At 43.2% G+C, this 22088-nt stretch overlaps 1 protein-coding gene across 5 annotated transcripts in view; it reads left to right on the forward strand.

Annotated features, from left to right (window-relative positions):
• Positions 1-22088, forward strand: part of ARID1B (AT-rich interaction domain 1B) — a 736193-nt gene that overhangs the window by 600779 nt on the left and 113326 nt on the right. For 3 of the 5 annotated variants that reach the window (XM_085611434.1, XM_085611437.1, XM_085611435.1), the window contains 3 exons: positions 2010-2189; positions 15080-15407; positions 17374-17502. In XM_085611434.1, coding sequence (XP_085467560.1) covers positions 2010-2189; positions 15080-15407; positions 17374-17502 — 637 coding nt within the window. The remainder of the gene's footprint in view (positions 1-2009; positions 2190-15079; positions 15408-17373; positions 17503-22088) is intronic. The other 2 variants (XM_085611436.1, XM_085611438.1) reach the window with 1 other exon arrangement.

Raw genomic sequence — 22088 nt, forward strand, 5'->3', positions numbered from 1 at the left:
AATTTAACATTTACGGAAAGCTCAGAGATGAGGTAAGGTAGACACGCTTAAAAACTGATAATAACTTTTTCTTTTTTTAAATTTTAGGGTTTAGAAATGTCTGTTTTTCTGTTCTTTCTTGCCTGCCGTGTTCTATGTTTATAAGATTAGAAGGTCACACCCTAGGCCCTGTGTAGTATCCTCAGGTCATGTTAATATGTTCCCTTTCACCCTGTACCTAGCTGTTCAGCCAGTGTGAGTGTTCCGCGTAGAATGTTAGTGTGAGTGGAATGCTTGGGTGCCTGTCTGTGTGTGAGACAGTTGGGAGGATGGGCTGAGCAGCTAGGAGGCTACTTATGGACTTAATAAATTACATAAAATCATCTCAGCTACGCCTACTTCTTCACCTGAACATGTGGTGCCAGCCCACCACACCCTGTAATTACCTTTTAAATATCCTACCAAAAGATTCCCCTGGAGTTTTAGTGTCTTGCACATTTGTAAAACATGTTACATGTCCTCCGTTCCCTTTGGTCTTTCATGTGCACCCTGGTCCTACTTGAGCTGCACACACTTTACTTATTTGGCTTTGGGGAAGAGCATTGTTTGGCTCTAACGGAAGTGATTGGCAGTGACATTCTTAGAGGGTTTGTGTTTCCTGTGTCTCTTTGGATGGCAGCGCTGCGAATGGGGTTTGAACAGGCTCCGAGTTCCCATCGCGAGTGCTGGTATCGCTTGCAGAAAACTGCTGCAGCGGTGGCACCTGCTGGCCATTTGTTGTCAGCAGCATTGACTTTTACATATTTACATCAGTCCTCGGCTGTGCTGCCATTGTACCCATGTCTGTTCTGTTTATTTATTTAAGATTTGCGTGCCTTACATAGATGTTACCATTTTAAATGTAAAATGGCGGTTAGTTGTTATGCTGTCACGTTCTTCCGCCTGGCGCCAGGCTCCTTCCAGTCACAGTGATAGATAGCACGTTACACAACGCCTTCTCAGGTGTTTGTATTTCCTATGTATATCCTGCCTAACCAAGACCCATGGTTTTGTTTTACATGCAGAGGATAGAGGTCCCTGTGGCTGCGACGGTAGGTCTCCACAAGATACCCTACATTTTGGTCTCCTATGCAAATATTTTACTCGTCCAAGGAGATTGTTTTTGAAACCCCCTTTCAAAAGACTTGAGCTTTAGACATGCCCGTGTTGCTTTATTGTATTTGCAGCTTCTGCCCAATGATTGCACGCTTTTTGCAGTAATGAATTTCCTGAGAGCAGCACTAAGATCCAGAAACTCTTGATGTGACTGATGGCTGCGAGGACTTTTGCGATTTTGCTCAATTTTTTTTATATGATCTTTTTAATTAATTGTTGCTGTTTTGTATTTCCGATCTTTAATGGCTGTGATTACTGTCGAATAAAGATTATTATTATTAACCGCTACCCATTCCTTTATACCATTTCTGACAGGCGTGTTCTCAATCAGGATTGAATGCGTCAGCAAAAATTCTGCTTGCTTACATTGATTGCTCAAAGAAGTATTCTGAGTAGGATTCATTTTTAAAATTTTAGGTATGATGTAGGTTGCGTAGCATATGTCCCTGGTAAAGTACTGGCCCGAAATGCATTGGGGCTTTGAAATAATCATGGTGCAGATGAGGCTAAAATGAAAATGGAGTATATGAATAAAAACAATTTGGAAACAAAGGACTTTATTTATATTTCAATCTGTGTAATTATTCGTATGTAATTCACAGATTCGAATTTAATCTATTTAGCACCCCTAGCCCCAGTGACCCTAGACAGGGCTCAACGCAGGAGCAGTGGGTGACACGGTAATGTGGGCTTTCTGCGTTCAGTAGAGTGAACTCCAAAGACCGCCTATGTAGTACATGATGTCCTGTAACATAACATAATACATCCTTTGCTTACATGAGCTTACTCAAAGAGTTGCTTCACATGGGCAAATAAATATCCTTGAAATCATTGGTAGTTAATGATTCTTTTTTCTTATTTAATGCTCTTTTCAGGGTTTCTGTCCAGCATTCAGAGGGTTGCTCAGATGCCACAGTACGGACCTCAGCCGACGGGGCCTTCAATGTCGCCTCACCCTTCCCCTGGGGCTCCCATGCACCCTGGAGCTGGGAGTTTTCAGCAGGGTAATTCTAGTGGCTCATATGGGCCACAGATGACCCAGTACGCACCGCAAGGTAAGCATTCACCTGTTCATTCTTTTCACAAAATATTGCCATCGGGAAACAAATGTGTGATATCCCAAGTGTGTTGAATAGTCCATGTGTCTCAATCAGGGCTAAACAGCCTAAGTGATTGTTGTTTTTGATCCAATTTCTAACATACATAGGAGTTTGAAGACTCTATTGCTATGCTGGTTTTGCTGGTGTCCTTTTCAGTACTTAATTTGTATTTTTCTTTAAAAAGGTGATAGGGCCCTCGTCAAGAAGCCACTGCAGCTGGCACCACCAACTGCCCTGCCAGCTCTGCCAATAACAGTACCAACACAACTACTAACTATCATACTCCTACAAGTGTGACAATTTTGACTATTGCAGGCCCCCAAAGCTATGAAATTGGTTTGGGAGGCAGGTGTTAGTCATTTTACAAATATATAGAATTATTTAATAAACAGCTGTTGTTGTGCTCTTCTGTAAATTAGACAAACAGCGCCGCCATGTGGTAGACTCTCATAAAACAGAAACCACTGGCTCAAATTAAGCACTGGTCATTTTACTGCTCTGCACCCAAAGTGCTGCTAGCAACACTGATAAATGCTAGTGTTTGAGGTCTGTTGAGAGCCTTGACTTACACTAGGGGGCAGCGGCTCGAAGTTTGGCAAGTCTGTGTACATGTATTGTATTGTAATTGCATTTATATAGCGCTTACTAGGGGCAGATTGGAGCTGATGAAAAGGAACGCAATTGTCACTTGGCTGCTATGATGTGGTCCGGTTTTGCTGTGGCAGACAAATAATGCTCTTTGGTATTTTGGGTCATCTTAAGTTAAAATGCATGATGGTCGGGATTTGGTTGTTTTCAACATTTTTAATGTGGGAGGAAGACCACGCCCATCTTGGACATCCCTGTAAATAGGGTCTAGCTCACTGTACCTGCTTGGTCCAACTTGCCAGTCTTGCTACAAACATTTCCTAGGGCGGCTTTTTGCAGGCTGGATGTTGCAGTGTAGCCTCAGCTTTGTCATAAGAAATATGTATCAAAATAGGAGTCAATTTAGAAACATGAAAACCAACGATGTAGCTGGGAAAAGTCCTTGCCAGCGAATAGATCAGTTGTGCCTAGAGGTGGGCGAGCCATTAAATTAGCAGGGGGAGCCGAGCCACAGGTTAGCACTGGCTCTGAGAGCCAATGAACAAGCCATTAATGAACTAGGGGAGACATAATTTGTAATGTCAACGCTTTGTGGTTCAAGAGTCTTACATATCAAACACAAGTTTTTTTCTTATGCGCACATCCTGAACTCATGTATTTGAAGATGCCCTCCTCCTGGATTATGTACATAAATGAGGCTCGATCAAATAAAGTATTTGCCTAGAATCACACAATTTGGCCAAGCAGAGAAGTTGGGAATAATCCTAGATTTTCAAGTTCCACACTGTGCAAATCAGCCACTTGATGGGTATCTCTTTCACACTTTGAAAAAATCAAAGGGGGGGGAAGCTAGTTGTCTTTCCACTTAGCTTTCCAGGAGATAACAGTAAGAATCAAAAAGAGTGGAAGAGCACAAAATCCAATCAAAGATCTCCAACAGAGATTGATGTGGGACCCTCAACAGTTATGTTCTGTCAGTTTCCTGCTGACATACTGATGACTGATAGTGACGTAATCGGGTCTGTCCTCCACCCGAAGATGTCTCTCATACCATAGAGTCTGGGATCCATGATATAAACAATGTGCTTAAAATTACCTCCTACCTCCAAGATCCTATTACTTTTTTTTTTTTATTGGTAGTAGTGGCAAGAGTAAAAAGGAGGATGTGTATAGGGAGAGATTAGGTAGCCCACACATCTATACAAAACATGTCTGGTCAACATGTTACTTGCAACCTCATGAGTCGGTGGCTTTAGTCAGGACCATGGGTTGATTTTCTTATCCCTTCAGAGAACCAATTGGGCCACTTTCCCCTGGTTATAGTAGTGTTCTCCCAATGGAGAATTTTTAAGGACGCTGTGTCCTTACCTTAAAAATACTTTGAGCAGGCTCCATAGGTTTTGGGAGGGAGGCGGGAAAATACCGTTCTGATGGGTGTCCCTCTCAGTCTACATCTATCTCTTTCACACGTCAAAGTTAATGGTTTGTCCTTATTTCTTGAAGGTTTAGATTAGAGCATGGTTGACAGCAGACCAGCGAATTCACAAGGGGCCACCATGTGTCACATGATTTTGGCTCCCTTCATACGGTCACCTGGTGAGCTGAAATCACACGGTGGCAGGAACAACTAGATGGAAACCACTGCACAGAGTGGCTTTCCTGCTTGTTTTTGTACACTGTAAGCAGCCGATGTCCATTAAGCGGTGTGAAAACACCCCAGGACCTCCGCGACTGCCTCAGTGACCCTTTGTATTTTTTGGGGAGGGGAGGCAGTGGGAGAGGGCATTGGTGGAGGTTTTTTTTAGGGGGTAGTGTAGGGGGGTTTGGTGGAGGGCAGAGAGCCTCTAGGTCTCTCTCCGCATGCCCCCCCCCCCTTTCACATGGTGACATTTCTTTATAAGTTGGCAGGTACTTTGACAGGCAGAATGCACATTTTATTTTGGACAGTATTACATAGCATGAACCTTGTCCCAGAACATGAGAGCACTTCTCATTAAATTAATTTACACATTTTTGTTCGGCTCAGAGATATTTGCCAGTATTCACAAGATACTCAGTAGAGGCCCGGTTTTGAACCTGGTTCCCGTGACCCATTTGACAGTTTCAGCCACAAGGCCACATCACCTCCTATGAAAGCTCGCTCGTTTTGGGCTCGAAGTTCCTAAAGGACCTGGAACTGAGCCATAACCAGGCATCTAGCTCGAACTTTCAGTGGCTTTCCCACCTCTAATTGTGCCTGCCAGGCTGTGCAATGCCCTTCACATGCAGCTAATGGCACAAATTGGGCACTGACTTTGCACTGTTTTTTTAGTAATTGTTGATTGTGGTCAGGGCCACTGGAATCATGCAGCAGGAGAGCGCCAAATTGTGCAGCAGCGTTGAGGAAAATAGCACATACTGCGGCACATTTTGTAATAGTATTAATACATTATTTTGTCATTTTAAAACCTGGTAACACTCTCTGGGGCATTGGTTGCACCTCATTAGTACCAGTTTAACACCTAAATATAGTAATGAGCAGGCGAAAGGTGACCAGTCCAGTTTTGCAAAGAGCCTTCCACTGTGCGACATGTGCTATCACATTTTTAGTAACTTTTTAACCGTTTAAGCTAGAAAGTGATTGTGGCAGACGATGGATTATGTGGCAAATGCAGCAAATCTATAATTATGCGAAAATCGCAGCAGCCGCACAATTGGATAATTCCAGTGGCCCTGATTATGGCATGTGAGACCTTCTGCAATGTGCAGTGCTCCTTTTAGATAGTTTCAGAAACAACTCTCTGCAAGTACCATTACGTCGCAGGATAACTACACGGATGGCGGGCATCAGCTGAAGTTACTCTTCTCAACCCTTACCCATTCCACCCCAGTGGCATGGCGCACAGTGATAGGCCTCCCTGCAGAATGTTGAGAGAGGCCACTGAGTCTCCAACATCACTCAGATAGTCATTGTCCGTGGGCTGAATTGGGGTCCTGAGAAGCTTTTGGGGCCCCCTGATGGGTTGTGGTCCCCTGCATCACAGTGGCCTGAACTAAGCCCCTGTTCCACCATCCCTGCCGCTTATGGTTCTACCACTCACCTCACTGTCCGATCCTCACTCTCTTGCATGTAGCTCGTCACCCATGATGCAGTGTCCCTCTGTCCCTTTGTCTGCACTGCCCATTGGACACCTCCCCCAGTGAATAGCGCTCCCTTGCTTTGTAGTGTAGACTTGAGCACCTTCATGGTCCAGAAAGCAAACTATATGTGACTTTTTGTTAGGCTAAATGGGAAATCAATGTAGGCACTAACACATGTCACTAAACAGAACAGAAAAAACAGATCTAGATAACGGCTTTCAAGTGAAAAAGAAATACAGGATTACTGGGTTTTGTTTTACATGCTGCATTACTTTTCTGCGTATTTAGTTTGGTGTTCTAGTTTGCTTACATGTCTTTGGTGGATAAACAGGTACTGCCGTCCCAATAAGGCACCCCTCACCCTAGTGCGTGAAATGGAAAAATATAAGTGCTGGTACTCTGAAACAGAGTACCTACTTCTTTCTGAGAAGTGCCAGTACTCTCCCACTAAAAGTATTACATTTTTCTTCAGGTGCTGTTACTCTCCCCCTCAAAATAAAAAAGTGCAGGTACTCAGAACCGGACAGTACCGGGCCATTTAAAATACTGCCACTCCCTATTCTAGAGCCGATGATCATCAGCGGGGCCACGTGGGAGACTGTCGGCACCTTAGGCTGCCCACTTGGCACATCAGGGCTTGGCCCGGCATCTGCTGGATCCATCTGGGCTGTGTCAGCCAGGGCCAGTCAGTTACTAATGTATTAGAGAAGCATAGAGCTACGGTTGGTTCTGCGTTCCCTGTTTTTGCCTTTGTGACAGTGCAGACTGTGGAGGGAACATAAACGATAGGTAACGTATCTACAGGGGACCAGGGCATGGTTTATAGTTCGTCTTTTTAAAATCTAGTTAAAACAAAATATATTTATCCAGAGTTGCATAAAATCTCGTGAGGTACAATTTGTTTGTACCTGTGAATTGGGACATGAATGTGTCATACCTTCCAACTCACAGGATGCCACTGTGTGACACGCGATATCGGCTCTCATCGCACGATGGCAAAGAAAAAAACCTGAAAACCACTGTGAATAGTGGTTTTGTAGCTCTTTTCTGAGGCTTTGACCTGCCGACTTGCATCTAGAGATGTGAAAACACCCCGGGACATCAGCACCAGCCTCAGCAAGCTTTTAGTTTTTAGGTCTCGCCTGAGCCAGCGCTTTAGCGTTGCTCTGGCGAGAGTTTAAGTAAGCAGGATTTGGAAGTGCAAACTAGTGGCTTTTCAGGTCTCTAGCTACAGTGCATGTGCGCCGGGCGCGCGCACGCCTACGTAATCACTTTCACGGCCGCTTTGATGTTCTCAGTGAGCCGCGCGAAAGTGCACATTATATGCTCTGCTCGCATCTCCCTCCTCCCTTTTCGGAACATGGTTCGTGTGTGCTCGCTTTCGTGACTTGATGTGTACGTGGCGTCTGTCGCTGGTGAAAGTAAGCAAGAGTCGGAATCTTCAACAAGCATTGGAGTTATCCTTGTAAATTACATGTTTTTTTTGTATTATTTCTTTGCTTTTGGCCAATAATATATATTTCAGACTGAGTGGCACCTAAGCAAATCCTCCTGCTTGTTTACGTCAGCAGGCACCCTGCAGCTAGTGAACTATAAACATTAAACGCCACATAAGAATAAACATAAAGCTGGTGGGTGCGCCTGACGTTTCCCCGCTCCCTCTAGAGATCAGTGCGACCCCTCGTCCTAATCTCGCTGTCCTACATAATGCAGTCATTGACCACTTTAAGAAGGGTTCGCTCTCCTGTTAAGCAGCTCTGTCGTTCTGCTCTCGTATCTTATCACGGAGTCTCCTGGCAGCCTTGCAAGTGCCTGGAACACATGCATGCTCGTAATGTAATTCATTTGTGTTTCGCGCATTTCTCTTTTTAAGGGCATGACTAATTGATTCCACTTTTCATCGTACAGCAAAGAACTCAATTATGGCGGGAAGAACCGGTACCACGGTCTCCGGAGGCTGTTGCTGGAGTCTGTTATTGTGAGGGTTTTGGCCAGTATCCCACACTCAATGCCCTGCCCTGTATGACCCTAGAGGGCTTAGGACGCAGTTTCTGCGGTATGGCACTGTGTTCCTTCATTCTGCCTGTTAATGGTATTTTCTGTCTGGCCTCGTGCTACTCTGTGACCACAATTTATGGCACAGTATTTTATAATAAAGAGCAGTCGATTGAACTCAAAGACATTGTATCCACCTCCGGGTGAGTCCGGATATCGGTCCAGTTGTAAAGGCTAGATCGTGGCCTCTTGCATTTAGTACAGCTCATCTTCTTGGCTGCTTTTTTATTTCTTTTCTGTTCGTGGGCGTATCATCTGGATTTTACTCACACAACTTAAAACAAGCATTGGCATAGCCAATAGGTCTCGCTTTGGGACCTCATGAGTGTTTAGTTATGCCGCACAATATCCTTACTGCAACAACATTAACTGTTGCATGGCTAAACACTTATAAGGTCCCAAAAGCGAGACCTATTGGCTATGCCAATGCTTGTTGTTTTTTGGAAGGAGGGGGCTTGGGGGTGGGATGGGGTTCAAAAGTGCCTCGTAGGTACTTCTCGTCACACGGCCCGCCTCCTCCTTACACTGTGAGATTGTTCTTCAAGTTGGCAGGTATAAAGTGTTGGTGGGGGAGTTGATGAGGTCGTTATTTCGTTTTGGTTCTACTTAGGAGCATGAGAAGCTGCTGGCAGCTCCATTTTCTTGCACCAGAAATACTTTTGAAGTCCTCAGAGATGAGGCTCTTTACTGGACATGCAGGAGCTCTGGGCATACTGAAAACGAGTTATTTGGCATGTAAAGTCTAAAAATAAAAACTGTCAAATTAAAAAAGATTACAGCAAAGAGTGCTACATAACTCTGTAAAAAAAATGCATGCAAAATTATCAACTATGGAAAATGCATTTTAAGTGAAAGGCATGGCAAAAACAAATCGCAAGATAGCTCAGTGAGCTGAGCTTTCACTGCAGAGAACGACTTCACCCACTGGTCAAAGATTTGCATTGCAGAATTGAACTCAACCTCATTTGTCGCAGGTTAGAAGACAATATGCATAATTGAATTGATCATGTAAGTGACAAAACACTATCTTTGTTGTACGGTATGTAACTGGTCCTCCTTATTTATGTGCTGGAAGGCTGATCAGTAGCAGAGTGGTAATGTTAAAATTGACCACTTTTGTAGCACACAACGAAAACTGATTTTTAAATTGACTTTGCTTGATGTCAATTTATTAATTAATCAGGTATGGACATTTTGGAAGTTGTGTTGAGAATTTCCCGTATTATGCTGTATTACAGGGGGTGTGGCCTGTTTTTCAGCACCTTGCAGAAGATGCTGAGTAGTGTGATTTAAAAGCAACAGCTTAATGTGCTCAAGAATTCACAGACCTAGACAGCCACTCTAATAGAGAAGTGAAGCGCTGGGAACACCTGCGTCTGCTCCTCCGCTAACGCGGAGGAGCGGCACCCCACTGCTCGCGGAGCACTGTAAAAAAAAAATAAAATTATAATAAGTTATTTGTTATTTTCAATGCATCTTTTTTCGGCCAGGTTGGGCGGTGCTGGCACTCCCATGATATCTGGGAGGAGGAGTGGTTTGCACTCCTTCAGGGCTCACTTCTGCTTGGCCGCCCAAGCAGTCATGCACACTTCGCATGTCGCCCACCAGGCTGCATTACACAGCCTGGTGAGGAACATGCAGAGCCTCTCAGTCCCCGTTTGAGTGCCGATCCACACCGCTCAGACCAATCACAACGCTGCATTGAATTGTTGTATTTGGGTTAGGGTAGGGAGCCTCTGTGCTTCCTGGTTCCGAAGAGTCGACGAGGGACAACACGATGGAGGAGAGGCGGCTGCGGACTCGGCATGGAGGTGTTTTTCAAAAATTTCGTAACACCTCCCACCTGCGACCCCCCTTTCCCCTCCGACTCCGCCCGCCCCTCCACTCTTGTTCCCTCTCAGCCGCTACTGTGTAACACTTAGGCCAGATCTTATTTCTTCATTTAGCTACGTTTTGGGACTCTATGCAAGCGTGTTTATCTCTTACTTATTCCACTGGCAAGAATGGTAAATTCCCCCTCCGCCCCCCCCCCCTCAGCATTATCTGCCCCCTCTAATCCATACATTCACCAAAGAGTTTCCATGCTGTGCGTGGAGAGCACTAAGGTGGTGCGGGAATCGTGTCGTGAGACGGTGTGGGAGATTGGATATATTTTAGGCGGAAAGAAACAGTGGTATGTAATAGTGTTTGCTAGTCACGCTGTCGCTTTAAGTTTGAGCTCTTTTTCCTTTAAAGCAATATGCGTCCTGAAGTTGGAGCATATTAATATGTTATATTAAAAAAGGCTGTATGGGGGGAACCATAGTTGGATATGCACCTAGTTTTGGGGGCGTTTAATCTGGAAAAGAACGGAAGGAGCAATTTACAAAGGAAGTAGAAATAAAGGAACATTTTTGGCGTCCGACATTGTCGTCGCTCACGCCATTGCGGAATGTGTTACTAGTTTGTTGCGAAACTATATTGCAAAACACCGAATGTCAAACAGTCCCCACGCATACACGCCCAGTTTCTAAATTAAAAAAACAAAAAAACGCCACAGTGTCGTTCTAACCTTGGCAAGCTTAGGCCCTGCAGAGAAAAAAAGCTCAGGCGAAGTGAGTCAGCTCTAAAAGAAAACATAAATCCCTCCTGCGGGGCCACGTGACGTGAATTGAATGTCACCGTGTGCGACGCAAACGTCCCCGGTTGTCTCTGAGCCGACCTGCTCATTCAGGGTGGGGGCAGAGGGGCGCTGCTTCTCAAACCCTGTCGAAGCGATGCGAGCGCGGCATGCAAGGGGGAGACGGGATAGGCCGCACAGCGTAATTATAGTCATTAGGCTGTCTGAACCACCGTGGGAACCGCGGGCCATAGTGACGGGAAACTTTTAAGATATAAAGTGTTTTTGCGTTTTCCCCCCAAGCGGGTGGACCGTGAACACGACTGCATGCCATATCAAACGGAGGCCTTATGTAAATATTGCTAAAAAAAAAAAAAGTATTGCACTCGACAGAAACAGCAGCCAACCCGTCCTTTAGCAGTTTAATCTTAAAACATCTTCCTCTGCATGTTTTGTGGATGGCACCCATGTGCCTTCCTCAGTCACACGATCTTGTCCCTAATTCTCTCCAACACTCATGCGGTTTTCCCTAGTTGAAACCCAATGAAATGCGAGGGATTCTCATAAATCATAGCCAGTTTTGAGAGCATGGGTCACCAGTGTGCATTTTACCTAGCAAGTAAAAGCAAAGTTTATGAATGTTTGCTTTCTTGTTTTGGCACTATTGCGCTAAAGATCTTTTTTAGTTTTTTTTGTGGTCACGAGACTCAAATCTGGACACTTATTTATAGAATGCAGTGGAATATGCTAGTTCGTTTGCTGGCAAAATAATTTTAAATGAATCCATAAGCATAGAAAGGTATCGAGATTGCATTATTCTCCTTAATTTCCAGGAGCAGACAATAGATGAAAAATGTCTTGTATTTCCTATCATTTATTGTATTATTCTTGCTTGTTTGAGGGTTTATGGATAGCTATCCAGAATGAACACTATGATGAAACAAATGTTTCCAAAACAGAGATACTATATTATTTCTGCAGGTGGTGGTGGGGTATTACGAGTGCTTTACAAGTGATTATCTAAATAGGAGTGCCATGAACGTGAGCTGTACAAATAGAGCTGTACACGTAAAAAGGGGAGAAAACTCGAAAAGCTTGTGCTTGGGTAATATTGTGTATTACGTGAAACCCAAATTGTATCTGATAGTGGGTTTTGAGATCATAGGTAGTCGGACCCACACAGTAGGCCAAGCAAATCAGAATTATGACATTTCAATCGCAGTTGTACCTATAGCTTGGGGTCTTTGTCAGGATGGTGGACTGTCAAGGATTGGAAGTCGAGCAGGGTAGGACCATTTATTCATAATTTAGTTTCTAAAAGATATGAAAAGAATTAACTGCAGAATACAATGGGGACTTTAGCTGGGAAAGCTAAAGAATGTCTTCATAGGTGTGCATTCCAAAATGTCATCTTAAATCTCTTTTATCAACAGTTATTCTTCTTGACAGGATAATATCATTCTAGGTTATATCCTGGCCAAATGTTGCGCTAAGTAGCATCAGCAAATAGGAAGCGTCCACAGTCCAACTGCATCCAAAAAAACCTTGAATTAAAAGGATTGGTGCAAAACCGAATGAATGTCCACCATCTTGATGATGACCCACAGTATTAGGTACAGTTGGCCTTCCCCTTTGCATTTGCTTAGTTCATTTTCATGGTTTGTAGCAGTTTGTTTCGATTATCATGTGTGAAGCACTCGTAATACCCCGTAGCCTCCCTAAATAATATGAAACCCCTTGTTTTGTTAGACTTGGAAATACATAGATATTTAATTTCTTTTGATTACTTCCCTAAAAGTATGTATAATATGAACCAGATATGTTTTATGCCTCTGGATTAATTCTTGTGTCTGAGACAGCAAAACTAGCTTAAATATTTTGAAGAGAATTACTGTGGGAATGATTGTAGGCATACACTCACAAACATGTATGTTCTTCAGGGATACTGGGCTAGTTCTCTTTCTGAAATATTGCTCATAATTTAATCACTGGATTAAAATGAGATTCCAGTCCCAAAGTTGTGGTTATGTGCATTTGTTGATTTGGTGATGCCAATGAACTCATTTTATTCTGAAAGGCCACACCCGCTTTATTAACTGGAAATGTTTCAGAGTAACAATTAATGTATTAAGTAGGTGGAACAGCATTAATTTTGAACAAGAAACTAAACATTTTAGATATTTGGTATTAGAAGTGATCACATAACACAGTGTAAATCTCATAAATATTTGCATCAGAATGTACCAAAAATGCCAATCTAATTTCAGATTTTAAAACTGATCTCTTCTGAACATTGTTGACCGTATTGCATGGTTGTGTAAGTCTTTATGGTCCACGTCTTCAAAAGATTGAGTAGTCTGTTCACTATAAATACAACAAAATGCTAAATTATATCAGATAAAGTGCACCAACTATACATAATCCGGATATTGCAATTCACTGATGAATTCTTCTTAAGAAAGCAGTGTCCAGCATGCCAGTAACCTCCCTAGACCTGGTGTGCAGAGCAGTATGCACTTTACTATTATAATACATCATGTATAGTCCTCTCATTCAAAAGCAAATGCATTACCTTCCCGCTCCTCTGTTTGCCAAACTCAGATTATGACTGGCAGACTGCATCCTTCATCAGATAATTTGTCACATCATCCAGCTCTTCCCAGTCGAAAATACTTTCTTTTGCCTGTGTTCAAAATCGGTATTCTCCACCACTGATCCAATATTTAGCTATATATTTGATTTGCTCGATTTTTTTTAAAAACCTTTATTTTTCCATTTTAGAACACAGTAGAAAGAACCAGGCAGAAAGTAGTGGTATGTACAGTGGGAGAGATAGATGCACACAGAAACCATGCACAGTTTTGCATATGACATTGTTAATAACACCAGACACAGCAGGCTCCTCTATAGGGCATTTGGCCTCACCCCACTGGACTTGAGCCCCCCTCCCTTTCAGCACGTCCCCTCGTTGACCCCTCATCCATACGTTCCTCACCGCTCATCAGCCCCTTCATCTCCTTGCTCAATTTTAAGTAGCATGAATCCAGCCCTTCCCAATTTAGATCATTGCTGATTTATTTTCCTGTCCAGTTCAAAATATAACAGATGTCCTAACTCTTCCAGATTTAAATCAGACTTGTTGTTCATGCTTTTCCCCCCAAAGCCTGCCAGATCCTTTTCTACCCTTCTCACCCCTGACATAGATTTTTTAGGGGGTGGAGGGTGGATGTGTATTCCCAATTTGAATATAGACTATTTGGTTTTATTTGTTCGCATGAACCACATGTGTGGTGCATCAAACCACTTTACATCGAACAAGGTAAGATTACAAGTAATATAGTATTCCAGAAAAAAAAAAGATTATATACAATAGTCCTGTCTTGTGGCTTCAGTATCCTGAGGTGAGAAGCATTCTATAAACGTGCTTTTTTTGCATCTTTTTAAATGCTAGAATGGCAGCATCCAATCCTAGGTTCTCAGATAGTGAGTTGCAGACCAAGACAACCTATCAGGAAAATGCTTGGTTAGGTGACTTGTATTTTTGTTTCTTGTGATCTCCAGTAAGGCTTGATCTTTGACTTTTGTTGGTACCACATATAATTATTAGCTCACCTTGGAGGCAGGCGGGATGATGGAAATGTAAGTCTTTGTATACTGTTCAGTAAGTTATGATCTTGATTCTTGTTTCAAATGGAAGTCATTGACTATCAACCTAGATTGATGCTCTTATAATCCCTTCCCTTCAGTAACCAACCTGCATCTTCATGTAAGACTGCTTTTAGTGGGGCTATGGGGATTTTGTCGAGACCCACCATGATGACATTATCATCATCCACGTGCAAACATACCGTAGCTTAATCTATATGGTTGGTGTATTTATCCAAGAGAACACTTGATTATCCTGAGTCATGCTGAAGTCTTTTATTTCAGTCCTTTTTCGAGTTTATTTCCTTATTTCTGCTAAGTTTCTCTACTATTAGGAAATCATCAAAAGGAGTTCGTTTATAATACTATTGTGATCTTCTACTTACTGTTGAACAAAATGGCTATCATTTTCATCGGCCTGCTGCTTAGTCGTGCCTGTGGTGGTTCAATCCGAATATATATATATTCTCGTGGCACATGGAAGGCAGGGTTGCCAAATTCAAACTGCATAAGACACTTGCACAAACAAGGACATGTGGAACATTGTTTTTAAATGCTATTGCCATCCTTTTATTATGCCCTTATTACACACCTGTGAACTAGTTTTTAAACCCGCACTTTACTCTGGACAAAAGTTTGTCAGCGCTTGCCATGAACTATAATTTAATGGGCCAATTGCAAAATAATATTGTAATCTTACCTGTTTGTATATAAATACCGAGCAGTCATTTGGTATCTTGAACGGATGCTGTCAAAATAAATAAATGTACATTATAAAAAATGTAATTCAAGCTTAACTGTAAAAGCTTATTTTGTGGTTTTTGTGTGTGTGCTCTAGGCAACTACTCAAGGCCTCCTACATACAGCGGTATGCCCAACACCAACTACAGCGGCCCAGGGCCTGGCATGGGGATGAATGTGAACAGCCAGCTGCATGGCCAGGGGCCAAGCCAGGCGGGTGGCACCATACCCGTGGGCCGCATGCCATCCGCCGGGATGCAGAACCGACCATTTCCTGGAAACATGAGTGGCATGACCCCGAATTCTCCCAGCATGCCATCGCAGGGAGGCCCCGGCATGGGGCCGCCTATGCCATCTGCAAATCGCAAGGCACAGGAGGCGGCTGCCGCAGTAATGCAGATAGCAGCAAATTCTACGCATGGCAGGTATGTATACAGGTTTCATGTTGGAGACTAAAAGAAAATGCTGTACAGTTAAAAAAAAAAAAAAACCTCTTAAAACTGAGTTCATTATAAGTTATTTGAGTAATGTGTTGTGTCTTACAGACATGGGCAATTGTCTTTCTTTGATCAGGGCTACCTGTGTCAAAAGTAGTAATTTTAGAAACACATGAAGCAAAGTTGTGGGTTTCGCATTGTTCTAAAGTTACAAAATGGCCCCCTTGGGTCACTCCACAACAGTGCACATTGATGGCAAAGAATATCTTTCAAACAGAGTGGCCTATTTTACCTGCACATTGCCCCTTTAAGTAGCCTGCAAATAACTTTATTTATTAAGGCATCTGTGGCCTGCTCTCTCTTGCAGCAGGGTCCTGAGATGATTTAAGGTTTACTCCGGGTGTAGCCTTAAAACTCCTCTGATGGCCGCATCTAAACTCAGGATCACCAGATGGTTCCATGGAGAACATCTCGAGGAGCTGCTATGTCCTTAAATGCCAGTCTCCTCTCTTTCATTCTTCTTACCGCTGTCTCCTTGTCAGTCCCAGCTGGAGGAAGAGATGCTGATCAGAAATATTCACCGAACTACGAGTCATCCCCTGCCACACACACAGTATATGCCCTCACAATATGGTTGATGAAGGAAAAGATAGAAACGTCAATGTTTTGGGGGGTTGAAGACCTTCAGATCTTAAATATTGAAATTGGCAAGGATTATTTGTGTCTGGTATAGAATGTTGATCACTAAGCGGATATGTGTTTTTTTCCTGTTAAATGAAGAATTGCTGATAAATCGACCTACAATCTTTCCAATACTCCCTTCCAGTTGAAGCTTCTTTTTATTTAATTTTTTCTCCGTGTTTGTACCTAGTTTAAATTTTACAGCGCTTCAGGCTACCTCTTCGCTCTGTTTACATATTGGAGGAGCCTGGCTGCAAAATGCCCCCCTGTTGAGTCAGCCATGTGCTGCACATTATCATTCTCGTACAATGGTACTCAAAGTACGGCCCGGGGGCCACGTGTAGTCCTCCTGACCGTTTCACAGGGCCCCCTGGCAAGAGAAGCATATGACTGCTGTTTACTGGACTCAGCACTACCATTAAAATATGTTAAATAAACAGCAAGCATGTATTTAAAGATTAATTGCAGTTAAAGAAAGGAAGTAACTAGTGTGTACTGCACCCCTTAACTTTAGGAACACCTTCAATTTTAAAGGTGTAAAAAATATAAGCACCCTTCTGAATTGAAGTGTATCTCATTAACCTGGAGAACCGTTTCACCTTAGTAAATAAGATTATAGCAGTGCATTCAAAAGTTTTTGTTTTTTAATTGATCGTTTTCCACCATGAATTTAGAAATGTTCATGCACCCACCCTTGACAACAATGCCATGAGTGATTAAATCCAAAACAAAGGAGAAGATTTTGTACAGAACGCGTCCTGAAGTCATGTATTTCGTAGCCCTCTTACACGTGATAATGAAGAAAAAGCAGGGAAATTGAGAAAAAACAATTGCCCAGGATCACACAATTTGGCCAAGTGTGTAAGCCAGAATTCACCTCAGGGATTCTGGTTCTATATTGTGCAATTCAGTTCAGCCGCTAAATGTACATGCTTACACCCACTTTACAATCCCGCCCCCCCTCCAAACACCGTGCCGGCATCAGTGCGGCCCACGGTCACACCATAGACTAAACTTTTCGGCCCACGGGAAAGTGTTTGGGAGTACCCATGTTGTAGTAGATAGTTGGATAGCTTCCTGCTGCTATACAAATTGCTTGATTTTCCAGCTTTCGCTCCATTCTCCCTAATTTTGCCTCAAAACAGCACCTTTGGCATTCAAATGTATTCTGTGAGGTTCACATGCTGATTTGAACAGAATGAAGCTGTCAGGTGTGTTCATACTTGTTATAACAGCACCAATTGAAAGAAGCTGTTCTTTTGTCCTGCTCTAGGCCACCATACACTAGGTCGCCTGCTTATCCCAGCCAGTCTGGGGCTGGCGGACGGGCCATGTTCCCTTCACAGCACCCCAACTATGTCAACGTTCAGTCTCCCATGATGCACCAGCCAGACCAGTACGGGTAGGTAGTAATAAAAACTGGACTTGCAGTGGGGCCTTGGTAAATCTTTTATTTATTTTGGGAGTGGGGTGCAAGCGGGCCTTTGTTTGCCAACATTCCATTTGACTGCTGAACGACTTTCAATATTTTTTTGGGGTGAGGAAGTGTGCAAAATCATTTCCAAGTCCTTTTTTAATAACTTCCATTCTTTTAAAAAGTCTTTTTTTTTTTTTTTTTACTTCTAACAACACTGGAAATGCAGTGGCTTCACTGAAACATTAAGACACTGCATGGCTTCCTGCATGGCTGCTTCATGTTTGGAGGGGAGTAGAGAATTGCCATCACTTAAAAAAAAGAATAGCCTTTCCGCTCCATCCGTTGTTGTGTTGTGTAGTGGCTTTGCTATGAAAATATTTAGAGTAGAGTTGACTTTTATTAGTGAAATGCCTTTTTCTATGTATGTGCATCACATGTGTATGTTGGTGTTTACATAGTTGCTTCCTATTAATGTCCACTTGACTGAGGTGAAATTGTTGATAGATTGGAAAGCAAGTGAAGAGCCTGTCTCTGTGTGGCCGTAAACAAGAGGATCAATCCAGTGTGTTACCTTAATCTTCGAGGCGCAATTCCAAGAATGGCCGGATGAATCGGACCCCTTTTTTGCACTGTATTTGGGTATTTACTCCTAATTGAGCATACAGATAATAGGAAGCTGTAAGGCAAACCCATCCTAGGCCTTCAAGTGTTAAGCTGCCATATTTCAAGAAGCAGCAATGCTATGTATCAACATGTTTGAACACTGACAGAGGAAGATAATCAAAGTCAGAAAGGCAGAGCAGTTCCGGTGTTTTTACATCTGATGGAAATGGCCTTTTGGCAAGAGGTCCAAAATTGGATTAGAGACCCTCTGGAGCAAGTTAGTGTGTCTGAGATCAGTACTTGGTGCCCAGCTGTGCCCGACTTTCAGAGTAACCAAGGACATTGTAAATGGCTGCCGTTTGGATTCCTTAAATGTTAGTTGATTTGATCAGGATAATCTGAGAGTCTGACTTGAACCCAAGTGGACCAATATGGGACACCCCTGCTCGAGGGTAACCAATTAAATTTACAACTTTGGTTGGCAGCGGGCATCTGGTCATTGTGCCACACTGACATGGACCTCAAGGAACATGACACAAGGTAACCCCAAAGACTTTGTCATGGGTCTTCTGTGCTTTCAAGTGGGCAGATCAGAGATGTCACTGGCAGAAAACCTGCTTTACCATTCTTGAGTTTCCCAGGCGTGAGAATCTGCTGCTATCTTAATCACTGAAGCCAGGCCTAGGCACCATGACAGGTGCCGGATGATTTAAACCTAGATAAAAAGACGAAGGACACGTTGGTGCTAGTGACATATTCTGTTTGTAAACTGGGTTGTGGCTGTGATGTGTGTTTTGTTCCTTCTCCTTCCAGTGTTCTGCTCTTTGTTCGAACAACTTTGTTCTGCTCTCTGTTTTGCTTCTTAACAGGTTGTCCTTAGGAAAAAAGTGCCTGGTGTATTTGCTTTAACTAATCTCATCCACTGGTAATTACTCTTGAGCCACAAGCCAGCCCATTGTATTGTTGGCCCATCATGCCATTTCAGGTAGTAGCTGGTCCTGTGCAATCAGCCTTGGTCTTGCTCCAGTAGGAACAGTCTAGCCCGAGTTGCAAGGCCATGTCCACTGGGATCGCAAGCAATCCCAGATCGGCCATGCCCTTCTTGGGCTTCCTCAGTTGAGAGCACCCACATCTGGGCATACCTGTCGCACTTGGGGTGTTGCACTAAGGAAAACAAAAACGTGTTGGGCGGATTTCCTTATTTAATCTAAGCCGCTGGTAATTACTATGGGCTGTAATCCAGTGCACCATTTTGTTTTTAACCCGCCATTTTGTTTCAGACAGGAGTAGACCACATAGAAATTGCCTTGGTCCTGCTTCAATGGGGACAGTTCATCCCGAACTGCCGGGTCAAATTTGAATGGGAACATAAGCACCCATAACCAGGTTTCGTCCTATTTGGCCCACGTCAGTGAAGTGCAGCTTGACTGGTAATTCAGTGAGGAAATTTGTTTTCCTTCACAGGTTGTTGACATGGGTGTGTGCCCAAATCTAGAATGCAAAAATTATCACCATCTTCTAACTTTATCTCGCATCACCAAGATACTTGAGCTTTGCTGTGTTATTGAATTGTAGTTGTACCACCGTTTACATAGTTGTAGAAGCATACATACATCTCGATGTTCTGTTTTGTACAGCATTGAAAAGAGGCAGAGGTTGTGGGCAAGTTATTTTATATGTTTGATATTGGGGCAGTCTGATAAATTATTGATTCTGTTTTAGGCTGTGATACGTTTTGTTTGAGAAAAAGATTACAAACATGGGTAGTGTCAGTCCACAGAGGTCCCCTTTCAGATGTGATAGTTTGTAATAGTTTGTAAACGAGAAGAAAAGTTCAGATGGGTCCAGATATGTATACATCAATATTTAAGGGACTGACGTTGGAGCACATTCTTAAGCAAAGCAGAATGTGGAGCACATCTAAGATCTCCACAGTTTCCTCATGGAAGGCACATATTTTTTGTCAGTGAAATTGGACGGTTAATTGTGGGTGTATTTCCAAGGTGAAAGCAAGGTGTTTGTGGTACAAGACGTTAAAAAAAAATTGAGTGAATGATACATTTGGAAATGGAGAGAAACTATTACACCAAGCAAAGCGAAATAATACCTAAGTAAATCACCACTTTTTAATGTCTTTGACCTTTTAATATTGCAATGAAACCCTCCATTTCCCCCCTTAAAAAAAAAAAAGAAAAATCTGAAAGGAAATTGCTTTCATAGACATTCAGTGTCACATAGAAGAAAGTAGCGAGGACCTCCTTCATCCCAGCATGCAACATTGTGACTGTGCAGGACTCTTTTCAGCGTTCATCCAGAGGCGGCTGTTGTAGACCAGGCGCCCTTGTCATCACAAAAAGCCCTTACCCTAGTGCTCAGTACCTCTGCACAACCACTCGGTTTCTGCTTCCCAGCATTTAGCCCATGTCTAGTTTTAAGGACACCAGACAGGAATTCCATAGATGTGGCACGGGATGATTACATTTTCCTCATAAAACATTGGAAGCATAGGTCGGTTATCACATTTATTGAGTGCAGTCTATCACAGCAGATTTGGCCGAAAGCCCTGTGATATCTACGGCCCCTTCTCCTTGCTTGCACTTCTATTGTTCTATTCATGCTGGGTTTGGTGGCTCAGTGGACTAATGCATCAACTGAAGGGGCATGTGTTTGATCTCATGATCACAGGTTCAAATCCTGGCATTTCCACTCGGCCTTTCATCCATCTGTGGTTGATAAAATGAGTACCATTGAGTTGGGTAACAATAAACATCTGTTATTGAGCGCCAAGATCCCTACGTGTGAACGTGTGTTATACAAATACACGTCAGGCTGTGTTATTCTAAGAAGAAAGGAGACTAATCACTCCCCATGCCCTAAAGCATATCAGACTTTTATCGTGCAAAGAAATAAATAAAAAAGAAAAGAAAACTTTTTGGTCTCCTCTGATGTGAAAACCAGGAAGCACCCTGTCTCCCCTGACCAATCACAACGCTGCCTCAGAGCAGCATTGTGATTGGTCTGAGCGCCGTGGTTTGTTGCTCAGAGAGGGACTGGGAGGCTGGGCATTTATTCCACCCAGTCTGTGCAATACAGCCAATGGAGAACATGCAAAGTGCGCATGAAGGTTTGGGTGGCCCAAGACCGTTCCAAACTGTCATACGCACTTAAGAGGAAGCCACCACTCTCTCTCCCTTGACGTCACAGGAGCCCCACCCTAAATTAACCTGGCTGCAGTACAACTGCAACACTAAAAATAAAATGATAATAATGTTCCGTTATTATAATTATATTTTTCCTTTGCACTGTTTTAAAGCAGTGGAGCGACGCTCCTTCGCCTTAGCGGAGGAGCTGCCGTTGGCCTTCAGATACATCCAATTTTCTCCCTTATTTCTGCCTTTACTCTATTTACGGGATTTTGGTTTTTATGTTGTTTGAACACCCCTGCCCCTCTGGCACAGGCCTTTATTCCGAATTCCCCATTTTGGTTCCGACCAGCTGACTTTGCTGTGCCAAGCCACATTAAGCAACCGTGTAAAATGAATTTACATAGCATGCAGCAGAATTCGATGACCTGTAGCGGGGGAGAAAATCAATGTTGCCTAACCGGAGCAGGGTGATTACAATGTGACACCCTGCCAGCTCGACCTGACACGGACCCCGAGAAACCTCGCCCTTTCTCCCTCCGCGGAAAAAAAAATCACACATTTTCCAGTTGGTTTTTCATGCCCTCTGGTTTCTCCTACAAACCTGAACAGCGTTTTGCACGAATTCTTCTTCTTGTGTTTTTCTTCTTCTATTATGACTGAGTCCAAGCCTATTGTTTCTTTTCCTCCTTCCTACCACATGAACATTAATTTATTTTGAAAGGGGGGAATTTTGTTTTCCTCTGTGGCGGTGTGATATTCCTTTAAACCCCGAGCTTGCACCCCGATTGCCTAAATTCTCAGCAACTGAGCTGCAACATTTCA

Source organism: Triturus cristatus, chromosome 6 (genome assembly GCF_964204655.1).
Source record: "Triturus cristatus chromosome 6, aTriCri1.1, whole genome shotgun sequence".
In the NCBI taxonomy this organism is placed as follows: Eukaryota; Metazoa; Chordata; class Amphibia; order Caudata; family Salamandridae; genus Triturus; species Triturus cristatus.